At 37.2% G+C, this 14843-nt stretch overlaps 1 protein-coding gene and 1 pseudogene across 2 annotated transcripts in view; both read left to right on the top strand.

The window, feature by feature from the left end:
• The window catches only part of LOC122069611, a 5472-nt pseudogene extending 2350 nt beyond the window's left edge, over positions 1-3122 (top strand).
• A 7771-nt stretch (positions 3123-10893) lies between these two features.
• The window catches only part of LOC122069619 (beta-glucosidase 12-like), a 5077-nt gene continuing 1127 nt past the window's right edge, over positions 10894-14843 (top strand). The window contains exons 1-10 of one of the 2 annotated variants that reach the window (XM_042633675.1): positions 10896-11188; positions 11298-11367; positions 11612-11670; positions 11995-12070; positions 12695-12772; positions 13082-13169; positions 13277-13529; positions 13768-13883; positions 13976-14157; positions 14233-14264. In XM_042633675.1, coding sequence (XP_042489609.1) covers positions 11021-11188; positions 11298-11367; positions 11612-11670; positions 11995-12070; positions 12695-12772; positions 13082-13169; positions 13277-13529; positions 13768-13883; positions 13976-14157; positions 14233-14264 — 1122 coding nt within the window. In that variant the 5' untranslated portion in view covers positions 10896-11020. Of the gene's footprint in view, positions 11189-11297; positions 11368-11611; positions 11671-11994; positions 12071-12694; positions 12773-13081; positions 13170-13276; positions 13530-13767; positions 13884-13975; positions 14158-14232; positions 14265-14843 lie in introns of both variants that reach the window. The other variant, XM_042633676.1, reaches the window with a different exon arrangement.

The following is a 14843-nucleotide window of genomic DNA, read 5'->3' as shown; positions in this document are numbered from 1 at the left end:
GACCTCACCCCAGGCATACGATGTAGCATACGTATATACCTTAAAATACGGATATAATACCTGTTTTATCCGTACATAGCCTTATGGTAGGTGCACGTACACGGTTTGGGCACTCCCGTCTCTTCTGGCACTGGCTCGGACTTGTCGGGCCAGCCGGTGTTTAAGGTCACCCGTGCCATCATAGCCCATAAGGAACTCGCTCTAACATCCTCTGGCTCGGTTCCTGCATGGTTAAACCGGTTCAACCGCGAAATCAGACCGGGTTTAAGAAGTGGGATATTACAATCCAGGCCTTTGCGGCCTCACTAATCCCGTGGGTTCATACTGACCCCACATCCACATGGAGTGGTGAAATAAGTCATACCGGAGATGAATGAGAACCATTCAACTTTCATCGAAAGTAAAAAGAGCATTAAACACCCTCGTGTGAGTGGGCTCAAGGAGGTAAGAAAAGCCGAACTCAGAACGACACGCTTTCTGAGGCGAAGATCCCTTGTCAACTCGGCTACCTTTGGAGACTGTTCTCATACATAGGGCAGTAATATATTATATCTTATTTTGATTGGCCTGTGGGGTCTCCTACATTCTTCTTCTTCTTTTATTTTTGTGAATAAATTTGATATTATCTATTGAAAAAAAAAACAAGGGAGAAAATCAAGCATGCCAATGTGGTGCTGTAGGCAACTCAAAAGGGGAAGATTGGAGTAACACTAGTGTCACACTGGAAGGTCCCTTACTCAAAGGACAATTCCGACAATGCTGCGGCCCAAAGAGCTCTTGATTTCTTATTTGGATGGTGAGGATCCACTATAATTTTATGTCTAGGTAGGCTAATCTTTTTTTTACTTGGCATGGCAAGCTTCATGATATATTATTCCTTCTTTTAATAGGTTTATGCATCCATTAACCTATGGTGATTATCCACAAAGCATGCGATTGCTGGTTGAAAAGCGATTACCGAAATTCTCCATAAAGCAGTCGAAGATGGTAAAAGGATCATTCGACTTCCTTGGGCTAAATTTCTATACTTCTAATTATGCAGCTAATGCTGCCTTCTCCAATGATGTTAAAATGAGTTATTCGACGGATTCTCGGGCTAATATCACCAGTAAGTTGAAATACTAATGTGCTTTACAATTACAGATGTGCGGAATGGGATCCCTATTGGTCTAAGGGTAAGTGCTAGCAACTACTAATTCAATAATTGAATTACCTCCCTCCTTTTGATATCAAATCAAGAGAAGTTATTAAGCATCTATATATGGAAAAATCTTGTTGTAACTAAGATCGATTAAAAAAAATAAAAAATCATAACTTAACTTTTTTACCTTTTTTAGTTTCACATTTTTTTTCCCTTCAACGAGGGTAAATTCAACCATTTTACATAAATACTGCATGCAATGAAGGTGGGTAAGTTGTATTTCAAAAAGAATTATTTGAAATTTTTTTGTGTACTCCTCCAACAGGATGGGTCAAATTAATTCTGACGGTTGCTTGTTGGGCAATCCGGGAAAAGCAGGTGGGGGAGGTCTTCTGCTCAATGAGAAGGCTGAAGTGTTATATAATTATAGAGAGTTCCTTCAAATTGGCACAAGTTTTGAGGCGAAATTCCAGGCTATTATCGCAGGAATTAAAGCTGCAAACCGATTGGGGGTGCAAAGTTTATGGATTGAATGTGACTCAATCGCAGTGGTTCATCTTTTCAGAAAAAGAAAATTCCTTGGAAATTTCGGCAAAGGTGGATTAACTACTTACCCTATCTTGAAAGGGTGGAGTGGAAGATCACACACTGCTTTCGTGAAGCAAATTCTATAGCGGACTTCTTGGCAAAGTCTGCCGCTCGCTTTGAAACCTCTTTACCAGTGACATCTTGGCCGGCCTTGCTAAAAATGGACCTAGACATGAATGCCTCGGGTCGTCCAAGATATAGACTGTTATAGCCCTCTAATTCAGTCTTCAACTCATTGTAGAGGAGAGTTGGTTGATGGTTTTTTCTGTAGATGGCAATGCCGAAGGTGGATTAAATACGTCTCCGCTCTTCTCAGTTTAATTGTCGATATTTTGCTTGGGTATTTTATCCCTCTTGTATTATATTTTTATCTTCTTTTTTAATACAAATGATATTTTAACGAAAAAAATATACTATTCATCCGATAACAAAGATTATTACTAACAAATAACTTATATGGATTTTTCACAGGCTGCTTTGGATTGGTCGTTTGTATATCCCCGAGGAATATGGGAGATGTTGCGCTATGTGAAGCGAAAATATAATAACCCAGTGATTTATATCACTGCAAATGGTGAGACAATTGGTTTGAAATGAATCATATATGTTGTCCATGTAATCAAACAATTGATTTGAATTAATTTAGAATTAATTATTTGTAGGAATATCAGAGTTCAATAACAGTACAGAGACATTGGAGAAAGCCTTGACAGATGACATGAGAATAGACTATCATTACCATCATCTTTTATTCATCAACAAAGCCATCAAGTGAGTAATCCTATACAACATTTCTCAATATATATAAAGCACAATGAATAGTGACCTTTTTATTGCCTACGGTGTTTAGTTTTTATGGTATAGAAATATTCGTAATCTCTCAACCCTAAGGGGGTAGCAGTGTTGGCATGATCGTTGGTCTAAATGGTTAGGTGATCTGTGTTTGAGTCCTTTTACCTGCTTGAGTAGTGCCTGCTTGAGGCTACTCACCTTGGATTTAATGGATTACCATTATATCTTTGGACGATCCAGTCTTTTCACTGTGGGGTCGGCATGGACCCGGGTGAATAGTCAAGCTGAAGGCTTGGATTCTTTTGTTAGCCAATAAATAAATAAATAAATAATGGTAATGCCTCTCTTTTTTTTCTTTTGTTTTTTTTAGGGTTGCAGGGAGGGTGTTGATGTAAGGGGATATTTTGCATGGTCATTGTTGGACAACTTTGAGTGGGGCGATGATTATATGGTTCAGTTTGGCTTTACCTATGTGGATTACAAAAATAGATTAAAGAGATACCTGAAGCACCCTGCCTATTGGTTCAAAAAGTTCCTCCAGGGATAGACTACTACTACTAGACGATTCCGTGCATATATACTTTTATCATTTTGTGTTTAATTAACCCATATATAGTGAAGATTCTTCACCTCTTCTTCTCCACAATACCATCTGCAATTTATACCATACCAAGGTAAGTCACTTGATGAGTGAACCTCAATTGGATATGAATTGCTATGTACTAGTTGCCATTGCATTATAATAATAAAATGATCAAAACTTTACTACATTCTTGAATTGAGCTCTTACGGTTGGTCTATAGGTTAGGCCTGTGCTTTGGGCCTCTATTGATTGGGTTATGTTTGAATCGACAATAAGGCAGTCCACCTTCAGCATTACCATTAGCAGGGCCCTTAAATAGTATTAACAAAATCTAAACCTATGTTCTCTTCCCTTTTTAGTTGTCCTTGTATAAATATTTTATTTTTCTATTATTATAATTTTTATTCACCTAAAAGAATAATTTCCCAAAAGTTTAAAGTTATACAATTGAACCAACGATTGAAATCATCCGACAGGTTTTTTATGTTCAATCTTGGGATAACTTAATGGGCCTACCTGATAAAATAAATAATAAAACAATATTGCACACACATTGTTTCAATAGTTGGGAATTCGTGCAGGAACGGATACTTATCTTCTATGTTCCCAATTATCACCTAAATACTTGAACCAAGTTCAAAGCAACTATTACATCTAAGAAAAATGCTTATTAGTATCCAATTCCTATTCTAAATTCCACAACTCATTCCCAACTCCAAAATCCGAACACCATATGTCCGTACGTAGTTTGATATGGACATGTAATAAATTTCATAATTTTTTTTTTAATAATCAATTCCTACCAAGGGCCCATGGGGCAACTTGAATGAAAGTCCAAAGGCTGTGGGGCGGCATCTCAATTCAAGGAAGGGCAGTCAGGGGAAAAAGGGGGGGGGGGGGAGGGGTTCGAACTCTAGACGTGCCATGGCGGTATTCGCTTCAACAAGCAACCCTTAACCAAGGATTAAAGCATTGGTATCAGTTGCCGTATTGGTCGCCCAAAATGAAGATACGTATCGAAGTGTATCGTATCGTATCGAAGATACACTAAAGATACGTACATAAACGGATAGGGTAAACTTCTTATACACTTTTGCATTAAAAAAAAAAAAAGCTATATATAACATATACTTTGCATAAACACTAAAATGGAGGGTATCACAATAAAAGACAAGTATATTCAGTTGAAATTATTCACAATGAGGATGATTATATTGGTAAAAAAAAACTTGTCAAAACTTATGATTGAACTCGTTACAAACATTAAGGAAGAAAGAGCACAACCTCCTCGCATGTGTTTATACGTAGACATAGCAGGTGCGAAAAGACCATACTGCCCCGCATTGAAGATGCTCGTTGTGCCTCCCATTGGCCGAGTCCATTTGCATGTATTTATGCCAGGAGGTAGCGTTCTCTTGCCAAACATTAACTATATTTAAGGAAAAAATTCCTATGATACTAAGGTACTATTTCCCTTGGACATGAAGTATTTTATTATTTTTTTCTCTCCTTTTCTAACTATATATGTCCCCATGGGGATGATACCATTCTCTTCTCTGCTATTGGTGTGCCATGTGGATTTCTCCTCATTGATGATGCGGGAACCCTCTCCCTTGTATACCAATTATGAGAAAAAGGAGTATGTCTAGGAGCATGGTTCCTGCTTCCAGACACAAGCCCCTGCGAAATGATTGGCCGACCTCCTATGAAAGATTAAATTCTTACCCATGCTAATGCTTCCACGGGCGTTCTCATTGTGTTGTAACCCCAGCCCAAAGATGTAGTCCTAGCTCATGAAATCAAGTCTAAGACCATTGGGCTAAAGAGAACGAGTCTGAGATCAATAAAACCTTGCTAGTGGAGAATCTATACAAAACCTCTTCACTAAGATCTGTAAAATCAATTTTAAGTTTATTGTAACTTGTTTCTGTCACTCTCTCGATCTGATTTAGGCAATCCCCTTTGGAGGGTTGCATCACATTGGCTCCAGCGATGGTGCATGAACCGTACTCCCGGACAGAAAACTCCCCCCGAAGTGATCCAATTTGATGAAGATCTTGAAACTACAGCATAGTTAATTAGCAAGTCTATCAGTCATAACATTCACTTCTCAAAAACTGGTGAGAGATAGAGAAAGAAATCCTATCCCAGTAGCTTTTGAAAAAAAGTCATTTTTGTTTAAAATACCATGGGATAGATTTCTTTATGATACAAAAGACCACTGACAGTGAATCACACCCTACCCATATCGGACTCAAATTCAGACCCATAGTAATTATAATTGCTTCAAAATATGTCGCAAACTCTGCCCAAAGATTTGAAGAAATACATAGCAAGACACCAAAGAGTGAAGCACCTTGATGGCCCCTAAAAAAACCTCCAGCTCCTAAATATCCTAGGTTTCCACTTTTTTTTTTTTCACTAAAGATCATTGAATTAATAAAGAGAAAGAATATACAAGAGGTAGGATATACTTTACAAGACTTAGACTAAGGGAGTGAAATCAATCCCACCTGCGACATTGCCATCAGTAGGAGAGGACTTCAGGCCTTAGACTAACAACCCAGAAAATCCAAAAAAAATAACTAAGTGAATCGAAATCTTGGTCGTTGGGCCGCATCCAATTCCAGCTCCTTGGAAGTGAGAAGAGGCGAGGCCTTGATAGAGGAATTAGACTCAAATCTTGTTGCTGTTTTTGCTAAGAAATCAGAGACCACATTTGTTTCGCGGTAGCAATGAGTCACTTCCAGGAAATTGAGCCCAAATAAGAAAGAACGCCCCTCCATCTCTGCTGAATAAACCATGGCACCAGCCCTTTGGAGAATAAAAACACCACAACAATAGATTCACACTTGATCCAAAGGTTTTGGATACAAGAGTTTTTTGCATGCTTCAGGTAGGCAATGAGAGCTAAAAATTCGGCTTCAAAGTTAGTTTTAACATCAACGAAATTTCTGAAGTTTAGTAAATGTTCGCCCTTGTAGTTTCTAAACACACTGCCAACTCCAGCCTTTCCAGGGTTCCATAGCGAGCACCTATCAGTATTTAGCTTAATCCAATTTTGAGGGGGGAGACACCATCGAACTTCAAAGATTTCTCTTTGCTTGCCAAATGCATAGGGAATTCCCACTCTCATGGCACACAGCAAATCAACTACCGACAAGTTCTTCCCAAGGTGCACTGTCAAAATCATGCCTATCTCTCCTTTAATCATAGCAAAACACTACCTGTGATGCCAAGAGGTTCCCTCATGGAGTCTCATATTCCTCTCCATCCAAACAGCATAAGGAATTAACACCGTGCCACTAAGCCATACTTTTGAGAATGTGATGGATTTTGCTTTACGTTTCCACCAGCTGAATAGATCCTCCATCCTTGCGAAGTGATGCCATCTAACACCAAATAGATCATAGAACATATTCCACAAGGCCTGGATATACTCACAGTGAATAAATAGGTGGAAAATAGATTCTTCTGCCTTTTCACATAACTCACATCGCGAAGGCATTGCAATCCCCTTTTTGCACACTTGATCATTCGTAGGGAGCTAACCATGAGCTAACCTCCATCCAAATACAGCTTTCCGTGGCTATAAAAAAGCTTCCAGAGAATGGAAAACCAAGAAATAGGCGCATTTTTACTTCTTATCTCTTCCCAAGCCGAGGCCAAAGAGAAGGCTCCAGAAGAAGATAATTTCTAGTGGCAAGCATTCTCTAAATTCGTTAGGGATATTCTCTTAGCCTTCTCAAATGATTCAGATAAAAATGTTGAAGAAACGTTTGGGAAGCATCACTCACTATTCCTAATGAAATTCGCCACCCGCAGCTGCCTCAAAGTGAGAGCTTCTAAATCCAGATTAGAAGATTCTGTAAATGAAGAATTTTTTAACCAACGATACTTCCAAAAGCTAATCTGATTGCCATTTCCTACTGTCCAACTCTCCATCTTGGTCACAAAGTTCCACACCCTTTTTAGACCCGGCCAAATAGATGAAGACTTGTAGCTCTTGAGTTCACCGTCGTTAGTAGTAAACCTCGCTCTGAAAAATAGGCTCATTCTAGAATCCTCATGCTTGATCTTCCATGCTAACTTACATAGACAAGCTCGGTTAACATCTCGCAACTTCCGAATACCCAGTCCTCCCTCCTTCTTTGGCTTTCAACAATCCTTCCATTTGGCAGTGATTTTTTTCTGACCTTCCATTTGGCCTGACCAAATAAAATTCCTCATCCATATTTCTAAAATTTTAATTGATGCCTATGGCCACCAATAAACTGCAAAAATATGCATATGAATGCTCAGTTCAATATGACCTGCCATCGAGAGCAACTTCCCTTTCCAGGCTACCAGTCTACATTTGATCTTATCCAGAAAAGCCAACAAGTGGGATTTGGTGACTCTTCCTTTGAAGATTTCCACCCTGAGATATTTTTGAAGGAATTTGGATATCTGAATACCCAAAAACTCGCTAATAAACTGTTTTCTGTGAGGGGCCACCTTCCCAAAGAAAATCTAGCTTTTATCCAGATTAAAAAATTGACCAGAGAAGGACTGATATTTATCTAAAAAAGAGTGCAGATTTCTTACATATTTTGCCAACGCGTTCATGAAAATGAAGATGTCGTCCGCAAAGAGAAGGTGGGATGGAGTGAGGACACCTCTTGGCCCAGGCAAAGATTTAAGAGCACCCTCAGCAACCATGCTTCTTAACTCTCTGCAGAGCACTTCTTCAGCCAAAATAAAGAGAATGGGAGATAAAGGATCACCTTGGTGAAGACCACGACCCACAGAGAAGAAGCCCACCGGTCCCCCATTTACAAAGACTGAAATCCTAGTAGAAACAAGGATTTCATAAATCCAGGATATCCACTTCCGAGGGAAACCAAACTTTTTTAGGACTTCAAAAAGAAAATCCTACGAAAGCGAGTCGTATGCTTTCCGAACATCAATTTTGATCCCCATACCTCTTCCCCTGACTGCAGCATACCTCAGATTTGCTAACTCTAAGACTTGGCTGATATTCTCAGATATTATTTTTCCCTTCTGGAACACACCTTGTTCCTCTGAGATCAACCTGGGAAGCAGCGCTGAAACTCTGTTTGCCATAATTTTTGATAGCACATTACAGAAGAGGTGGATGAGCCCCAACAATGTTCAACTTCTTTGATATTATAAGGTCACACAAAGATCTAATGTACACCATGTGAGCCCTTTGTTTAGTAAATCTTTTCCTGTGCCATATTTGATACGGTGTGAAAGATTCCCCCACACTATCGGCATAGGGAACCACCCTCCCATTTTATAATATCTTAAATACATAATAATATATTAAAAATGATAATTTTTTTTATTAAATAATCCACTTAGGAAAATATCCTTGTATGAGCTTGAAATTGTTTGGACATGCAGAACCTTAGGAAGAAGGTGAGGTGCTCCTATCTCCTTAGTTGAGCTGGGTCAGTGGGGGTTTTTTTTTTTTCAAATTAATTAATTAATTAATTATTTATAATGAGCTCTTTGTAATTCTTTGATTCTCGATCTATTTCTTCTTAATAATATTGCTCTTTAAGAAAATAAACCTTCCACATGGAAAATTTGGTATGCTCTTTCACCTATTTGTATAGGCGTGCCTGTGAAAAAGAAAAAGAAATTTTCTTGTGAGATCCAAATATCCTTAACCTTTGCCAACTTTAATTGTGAGAAAACAATCAAATAATGAAATTGTTTTTTTTTTTTTTTTTTTTGGATAAAAACAAATAATGAAGTTAACCATTGCAAAACTGGCATCTTGCTGCACTATTTCTCATACTTGGAAGGAAAAAAATTTCATAACTTTTGGAATAGGATGACCTGGCTAGACTAGTCATCATCAGGGATATCTTTTGGAATAGGACCTGACTAGACTAGTCATCATCAGGGATGTCTGTTCAGATGTGGAGGGCAGCTATCATGCTCTTTTTTCTGAGGGACCAAAATCTCTTAGGAATATGTATTTTGTGGAGAGGTGGTGGTGGTGGTGGTGGTGGTGGAGGAGTTACCCTAGATGGTCTCACATTAGGTTAGCTGAGATCTTTCTCTAGTTTTCCTTTAGGGCATGTCTGGAGGGGGTCTTTTGTTTGATTTTGTAGGCATGGTGTTTTGGTCTAGGGGTCCTCTGGTTCATATTGGGTCTCTCCATCAAGGTATGAGAGGGCTTCCTTTCTGTATATGTATAGTTTCTCCTTTCATTTACAAGGAAGTAGGGATAAGTATGCCGACAATATACAATAAGTTAGTGGACAACATCATTGGAGGCATAAGTTTTTTTTTTTTGGTTGAAGGAGGCGCCAGATGAGGTATCATATAGGAGAGATATGTGATCATTTCAAAAGGGGAAAAGAGAGAGAGAGAGAGAGAGAGAGAGAGAGAGAGAGAGAGAGAGAGAGAGAGAGAGAGAGAGAGAGAGAGAGAGAGAGAGAGAGAGATAATGGGTGCTAGGTTATGATATACTTGCAGCATACCAAATCTTTTCCCTATGCATACATACTTTATTTTTTAGGAAAAATATTGGGTATGCTACCGGTATACTGTTGGCTAACATTGATTGTGTTTATCTCTTTCTTCCCTCTTTTGAAATGAGCCCCCACCCCTCATGTATGATATGTCATCCCACTCCGTTAATATTATTCGATAACTTATCATATGTACTGATGGCATATCTATCCCTCTCCCTTTGTTTTATTTGAAAGGAAACTGCGTTTATATTTCATTTTGTGTACCAGATTATTGAGAAAGTCTTTTCTTCTCATTCCCAAAATAATGAAGCCAAGCAATATTTGAATTTCTAAAAACCTGAAAATGAAAAAGCAATCTCTAAAGCGTCATCATTACATACCTCAATTTATTAGATGCTTAGGCGCAAAAAATAAAAATGGATCACTTAAATGATCAATTTTCGAAGGCCTATTTATCCTTTTGAATATGTTATATCCCAAACATCTTTGTAATCAGGCGGTGGGATTTAAAATAATCCGAATTCTCTCCCACATGGGGATGGTCCCCGCATGAGATCCACCATTTATGGGATGTGGATTCACATATCAGAGGTGGGTCTTGCATTCACTGCTCATAAACTTACACCGTTTGCAAGAAAATAGCCCAAAATGGTTCTTTACTGTCGGATTGTTTTTCCTTGAACAATCAAATGTGTTCATGATTCGGTTCTACCTAACCACAATATAGATAAGGGAGGAGGTTAGATATGCTATCGACTTTTCTAGAGCTTGAATAAAATGAGTACATGAGACTTTTTCAAATAGAGGAGAGGAGAGAGACAGATATGGGTATGTATGCCTTTATTTCCCTTATAAATATAGCTAGGCCATTTTTTTTTTTTTTTACACTAAAAGTTCATTTGTATTTAGAAAAATTTTGTAACGCTTCAATCCCATTAATGTTGACACAATTTTTTCTTCTTCGGCGCTTGGGTCTCAAAGCTTAAAACACTTTGTATCATGTTAATGATGCTAAAGATTATCAACCAACCCAACAAATTCCTCCTAAACCATATAGAACTAAAGTTTGGACACCCTAATTGAACTCCCAGACTCCCTTGATACTTATGGTCACTTGATGAGGATACCTCACCAATCTCTCAACCGGATTCCATACACTTGACGTTTTCTTTAGTATCATAAAAATACAGACAAAAACTGGACAATACCTAGATTTTTCTCTATTAAATTTAGACTGATGAACTTCCCTTAGAATTTGGCCACATGAAGATTTGCATAGCAGTCAAAAAATTCATCCAACACTTGCATGTGCTTCTGTAATGGATAACGAAAGGACATTATAAGCATGTAGGCATTTTCTAAACCTGCTTATAAATGTGAGACGATGGAGGTATAGAAGAACACAAATCATCATATGTCACAATGGAAAACTTTCAGGCTCATCTCTTGCTCTTAGGCCTGCTGACATTAATCCTGGCCAACTCTCTTGCTCATATTGGTATAGTATCAGCGAGTCATGACTCGGCTTCATTCAATCGGAGCAATTTTCCGGCCGGTTTCATTTTCGGGACTGCATCTTCGGCTTACCAGGTATTTTCACCTGCTTCTGTTCTGTTAACTCATTCTTGTAATCTTCTATAATAAACCAATATGGCAATTTTACATTTCTATACTTTGTGTGTCTTTGTGGTATTCTCAGAATGAAGGTGCAGCAAAAGAGTATGGCAGAGGCCCAAGTGTACGGGATGTTTTCACTCATAAATACCCAGGTTTCTCTCTCTCTCTCTCTGTAGAAAGATTGTTCAGTTGGGCTCATTGGCTCTGAGTTCGACTCTTCTTATCTCATTGGCTCTTTATTTCTATAATAATAATAATAATAATAATAATAATAATAATAATAATAATAATAATAATAATAATAATAATAATAATAATAATAATAATAAAATATTAAAAGAAGAAGATTGGCTCTTTACTATTATGTTGTTAATTAAATATATGGTAATGTGGCAGGTAAGATAAAGGACCATAGCAACGGAGACGTGGCAATCGACTCTTATCATCGGTATAAGGTATATACGCTTCTGATCTTCTAATTCAAGTCTAATTTGTTTTTTATTTCTTGTGGGAATGCCTAGATGTTAATCATGTTTACCTATATTATATTAATTCTAATCTCTTGCTGATCATTAGCCAGAAAAAAATGTGGTATGCATAATTAAGCACTTACCTTTAGTGATCACAAAATATTATTGTAAAAAAAAACCATGTAGTTTGCATAATGTATTATTGTCATTGTTTTACCCGCCAAAAAAAATATTATCATCATTGTTGTTGTTATTTAATTTAGTTACCATTAAGATTTATAAGTGAAGGATATATTTGTTTTTTAACAGGAAGACGTGGCAATAATGAAGGATATTGGGTTGGACGCATTTAGATTTTCCATCTCATGGTCCAGAGTTTTACCTCGTAAGAACACATAACATTTTATTTTTTATTTAATTGTTGTGAAAGAAATGAATATTTCTATACTATATCATTTTATGTGTGACTAAATAATGAAAATGGAAAAACAAAAAAAAAAGAAAAAGAAATCGGGTTTAATGAAAATAAAACTTATACCCAAGGTAAGGGTGTCAATTCCAGGCCCCCCGATAGGCCCGACTCGTTTATGGTCTGACTTGGACCAGACCAATTAATAAACTTTTAAGTAGTTCACGGTGCATGATATACACGATGGACGCACGACTGGCTCGATTTGTTTACAAGCCCGATTGTTTATATGGTATATTTTGATTTTTGTTTTGATAGAATAAGTCATATATTGATATTTTTATCAATATTGAATGCACTTAAGTGTAAAAAATATTGATGATTTAATCTATTAATTTTTCTAAACTCTAAAAAAATGAAACCCATTTAAGGCCTTTCTCATGCTTTAATAGTGAATTAGCCTGTTTAAGGCCCGATTAATAGAAGTCCAACTAAAGATTAACCTGATTGTTTTTATTATTGAAATAAAACAGCCATCCTAAGTACACACGAGATATTAAATTGGTTCTAAAATTCGATTCCTTAATTCATTGTTTTCAGATGGAAAATTAGGTCGAGGAATAAACAACGAAGGCGTTCAACATTACAACAACCTCATCAACGAGCTTCTATCCAAAGGTCATTAATTATTCAAATCTCTCTTTTTCTTTTGCCTAAGATCAGCGAAGATGTATATTAGAATGAGTGAAAATTCACAGAGGTTACAATATATATACTCAAAACATAAAGAATCAACCTATCCACCTTCGGTATTGCCATCAACAGATGAGGAAGACTCCTAAAAACAGAAAACGTCATGAGAACCTATAACGAGGTTTTTCTTGAGAGTCCCAGATCAAACCATTTAACACAAATTGAGGAGGAGAATCCTTAGACCTTGCAGCATATTTACAAATTTTTTGATATCATTGCCACATATTTATGCAGGAATCCAGCCCTTCGTAACTCTATTTCACTGGGATCTTCCTCAAGCTCTAGAAGACGAGTATGGTGGTTTCTCAAGTCCTCACATTATGTAAGTAGCCTATCCTTTTATCCTCAACTGTGCAATATCTATTAACCAGTTCCATCAGAACTATAAATAAGATGATAAAAGGAATGCAAACCATTTTAATTTAATAGTGATGACTTCCAAGACTATGCGGAGCTTTGTTTCAAAGAGTTTGGTGATAGAGTGAAGCACTGGATCACCTTGAACGAGCCATGGGGTTTCAGCACTGGAGGATACAACTCGGGCACCCAAGCACCTGGACGATGTTCTAAATGGGTTGGAAACTGTACTAGTGGGAATTCTGCGACTGAGCCCTACTTGGTAGCACACCACCAGCTTCTTGCTCATGCGGCTGCTGTGAAAGCTTACAAGGATAAGTACCAGGTATTATAATGTGGACTGTGATGTCACAGTCAAATAATGTCAGATGATGAGGCTACTCATGTTATTATTTGCCTTTGGAGATTGTTCTCCTATGGAGGGCAATAATATGTTATAGCTTATTTTGATTTGGCCTATGGGTTCTTGTGCATTCTTTTTCTTTTTTCTTTTTCTTGTGAATAAATTTGGTATTATTTATTTAAAAAAAGAAAAAAATTCAGTATGCCATGTGGTGCTTTAGGCAACTCAAAAGGGGAAGATTGGACTAACGCTAGTGTCACACTGGATGGTCCCTTATTCAAAGGACAATTTCAACTATGCTGCGGCCCAAAGAGCTCTTGATTTCATGTTTGGATGGTGAGAATCCTCTTTAATTTCATGTCTAGGTAGATTAACCTTTTTACTTGCCATGGCAAGCCTTCTGATATGCCCATTTCTTCTTTTAATAGGTTTATGCATCCATTAACCTATGGTCGGTTACCGAAATTCTCCATACAACAGTCGAAGATGGTAAAAGAATCATTCGATTTCTTGGGGCTAAATTACTACATTTCTTATTATGCAGCTAATGTTGCCTTCTCCAATGATGTTAAAATGAGTTATTCAACAGATTCTCATGCTAATCTCACTTGTAAGTTGAATAGAACCCTTATATGATTAGTTGAATTGATATCAATTTATATAATAACGTCTTTTGCCATAACAGCTGCACGTAATGGGATCCCCATTGGTCCAAGGGTAAGTGTTAGAAACTAATTCAATAATTGAATTATCTCCCTCTATCTTTTTTATTTCAAATCAAAATCATCAGAAGTTATTTAGCAAATATATATATATATATATATGAATAAATCTTGTTGTAACTCAAGTTAGTGACAAAGGTCATTATTAAACACATAAATATTATATTAACTATTATACTCATTGAAGGGAAAGTTAAATTTCAATATGTAGCAATATATGCTAGTTTTATTATGTTAAAACTCTTTCATTTTAAAACCAATTGGTTTGAAGTGGGGTGACGTCTTATAGCTCTAATACATGATGGTTAGGTTACCACGATTTGGGACTATCTCAATAGTCAATACTCCTCCTTACGTGCAGACCTTCTTTTTGGCCTCTATCTTTGAGGTGGAGCAAGACCCATCATTGAAGGAGGCTCAACGTACCCTCTCTAATACCATGTTAAAGCTTTCATTTAAAAAAAAAAAAAAACAGCTTGAAATGTGATGGCATTTTGTGGCTCTTATACATGATAGTTAGGTTATCGACAATCGATGTGGGACTATCTTAATATATTCCTATCTTTTTTTTTTT

This window comes from Macadamia integrifolia, unplaced genomic scaffold, assembly GCF_013358625.1.
Source record: "Macadamia integrifolia cultivar HAES 741 unplaced genomic scaffold, SCU_Mint_v3 scaffold664, whole genome shotgun sequence".
Classification (NCBI taxonomy): Eukaryota; Viridiplantae; Streptophyta; class Magnoliopsida; order Proteales; family Proteaceae; genus Macadamia; species Macadamia integrifolia.
The sequence above is the reverse complement of the archived record's forward strand: the minus strand, read 5'-3'. Positions and strand labels throughout refer to the sequence as shown.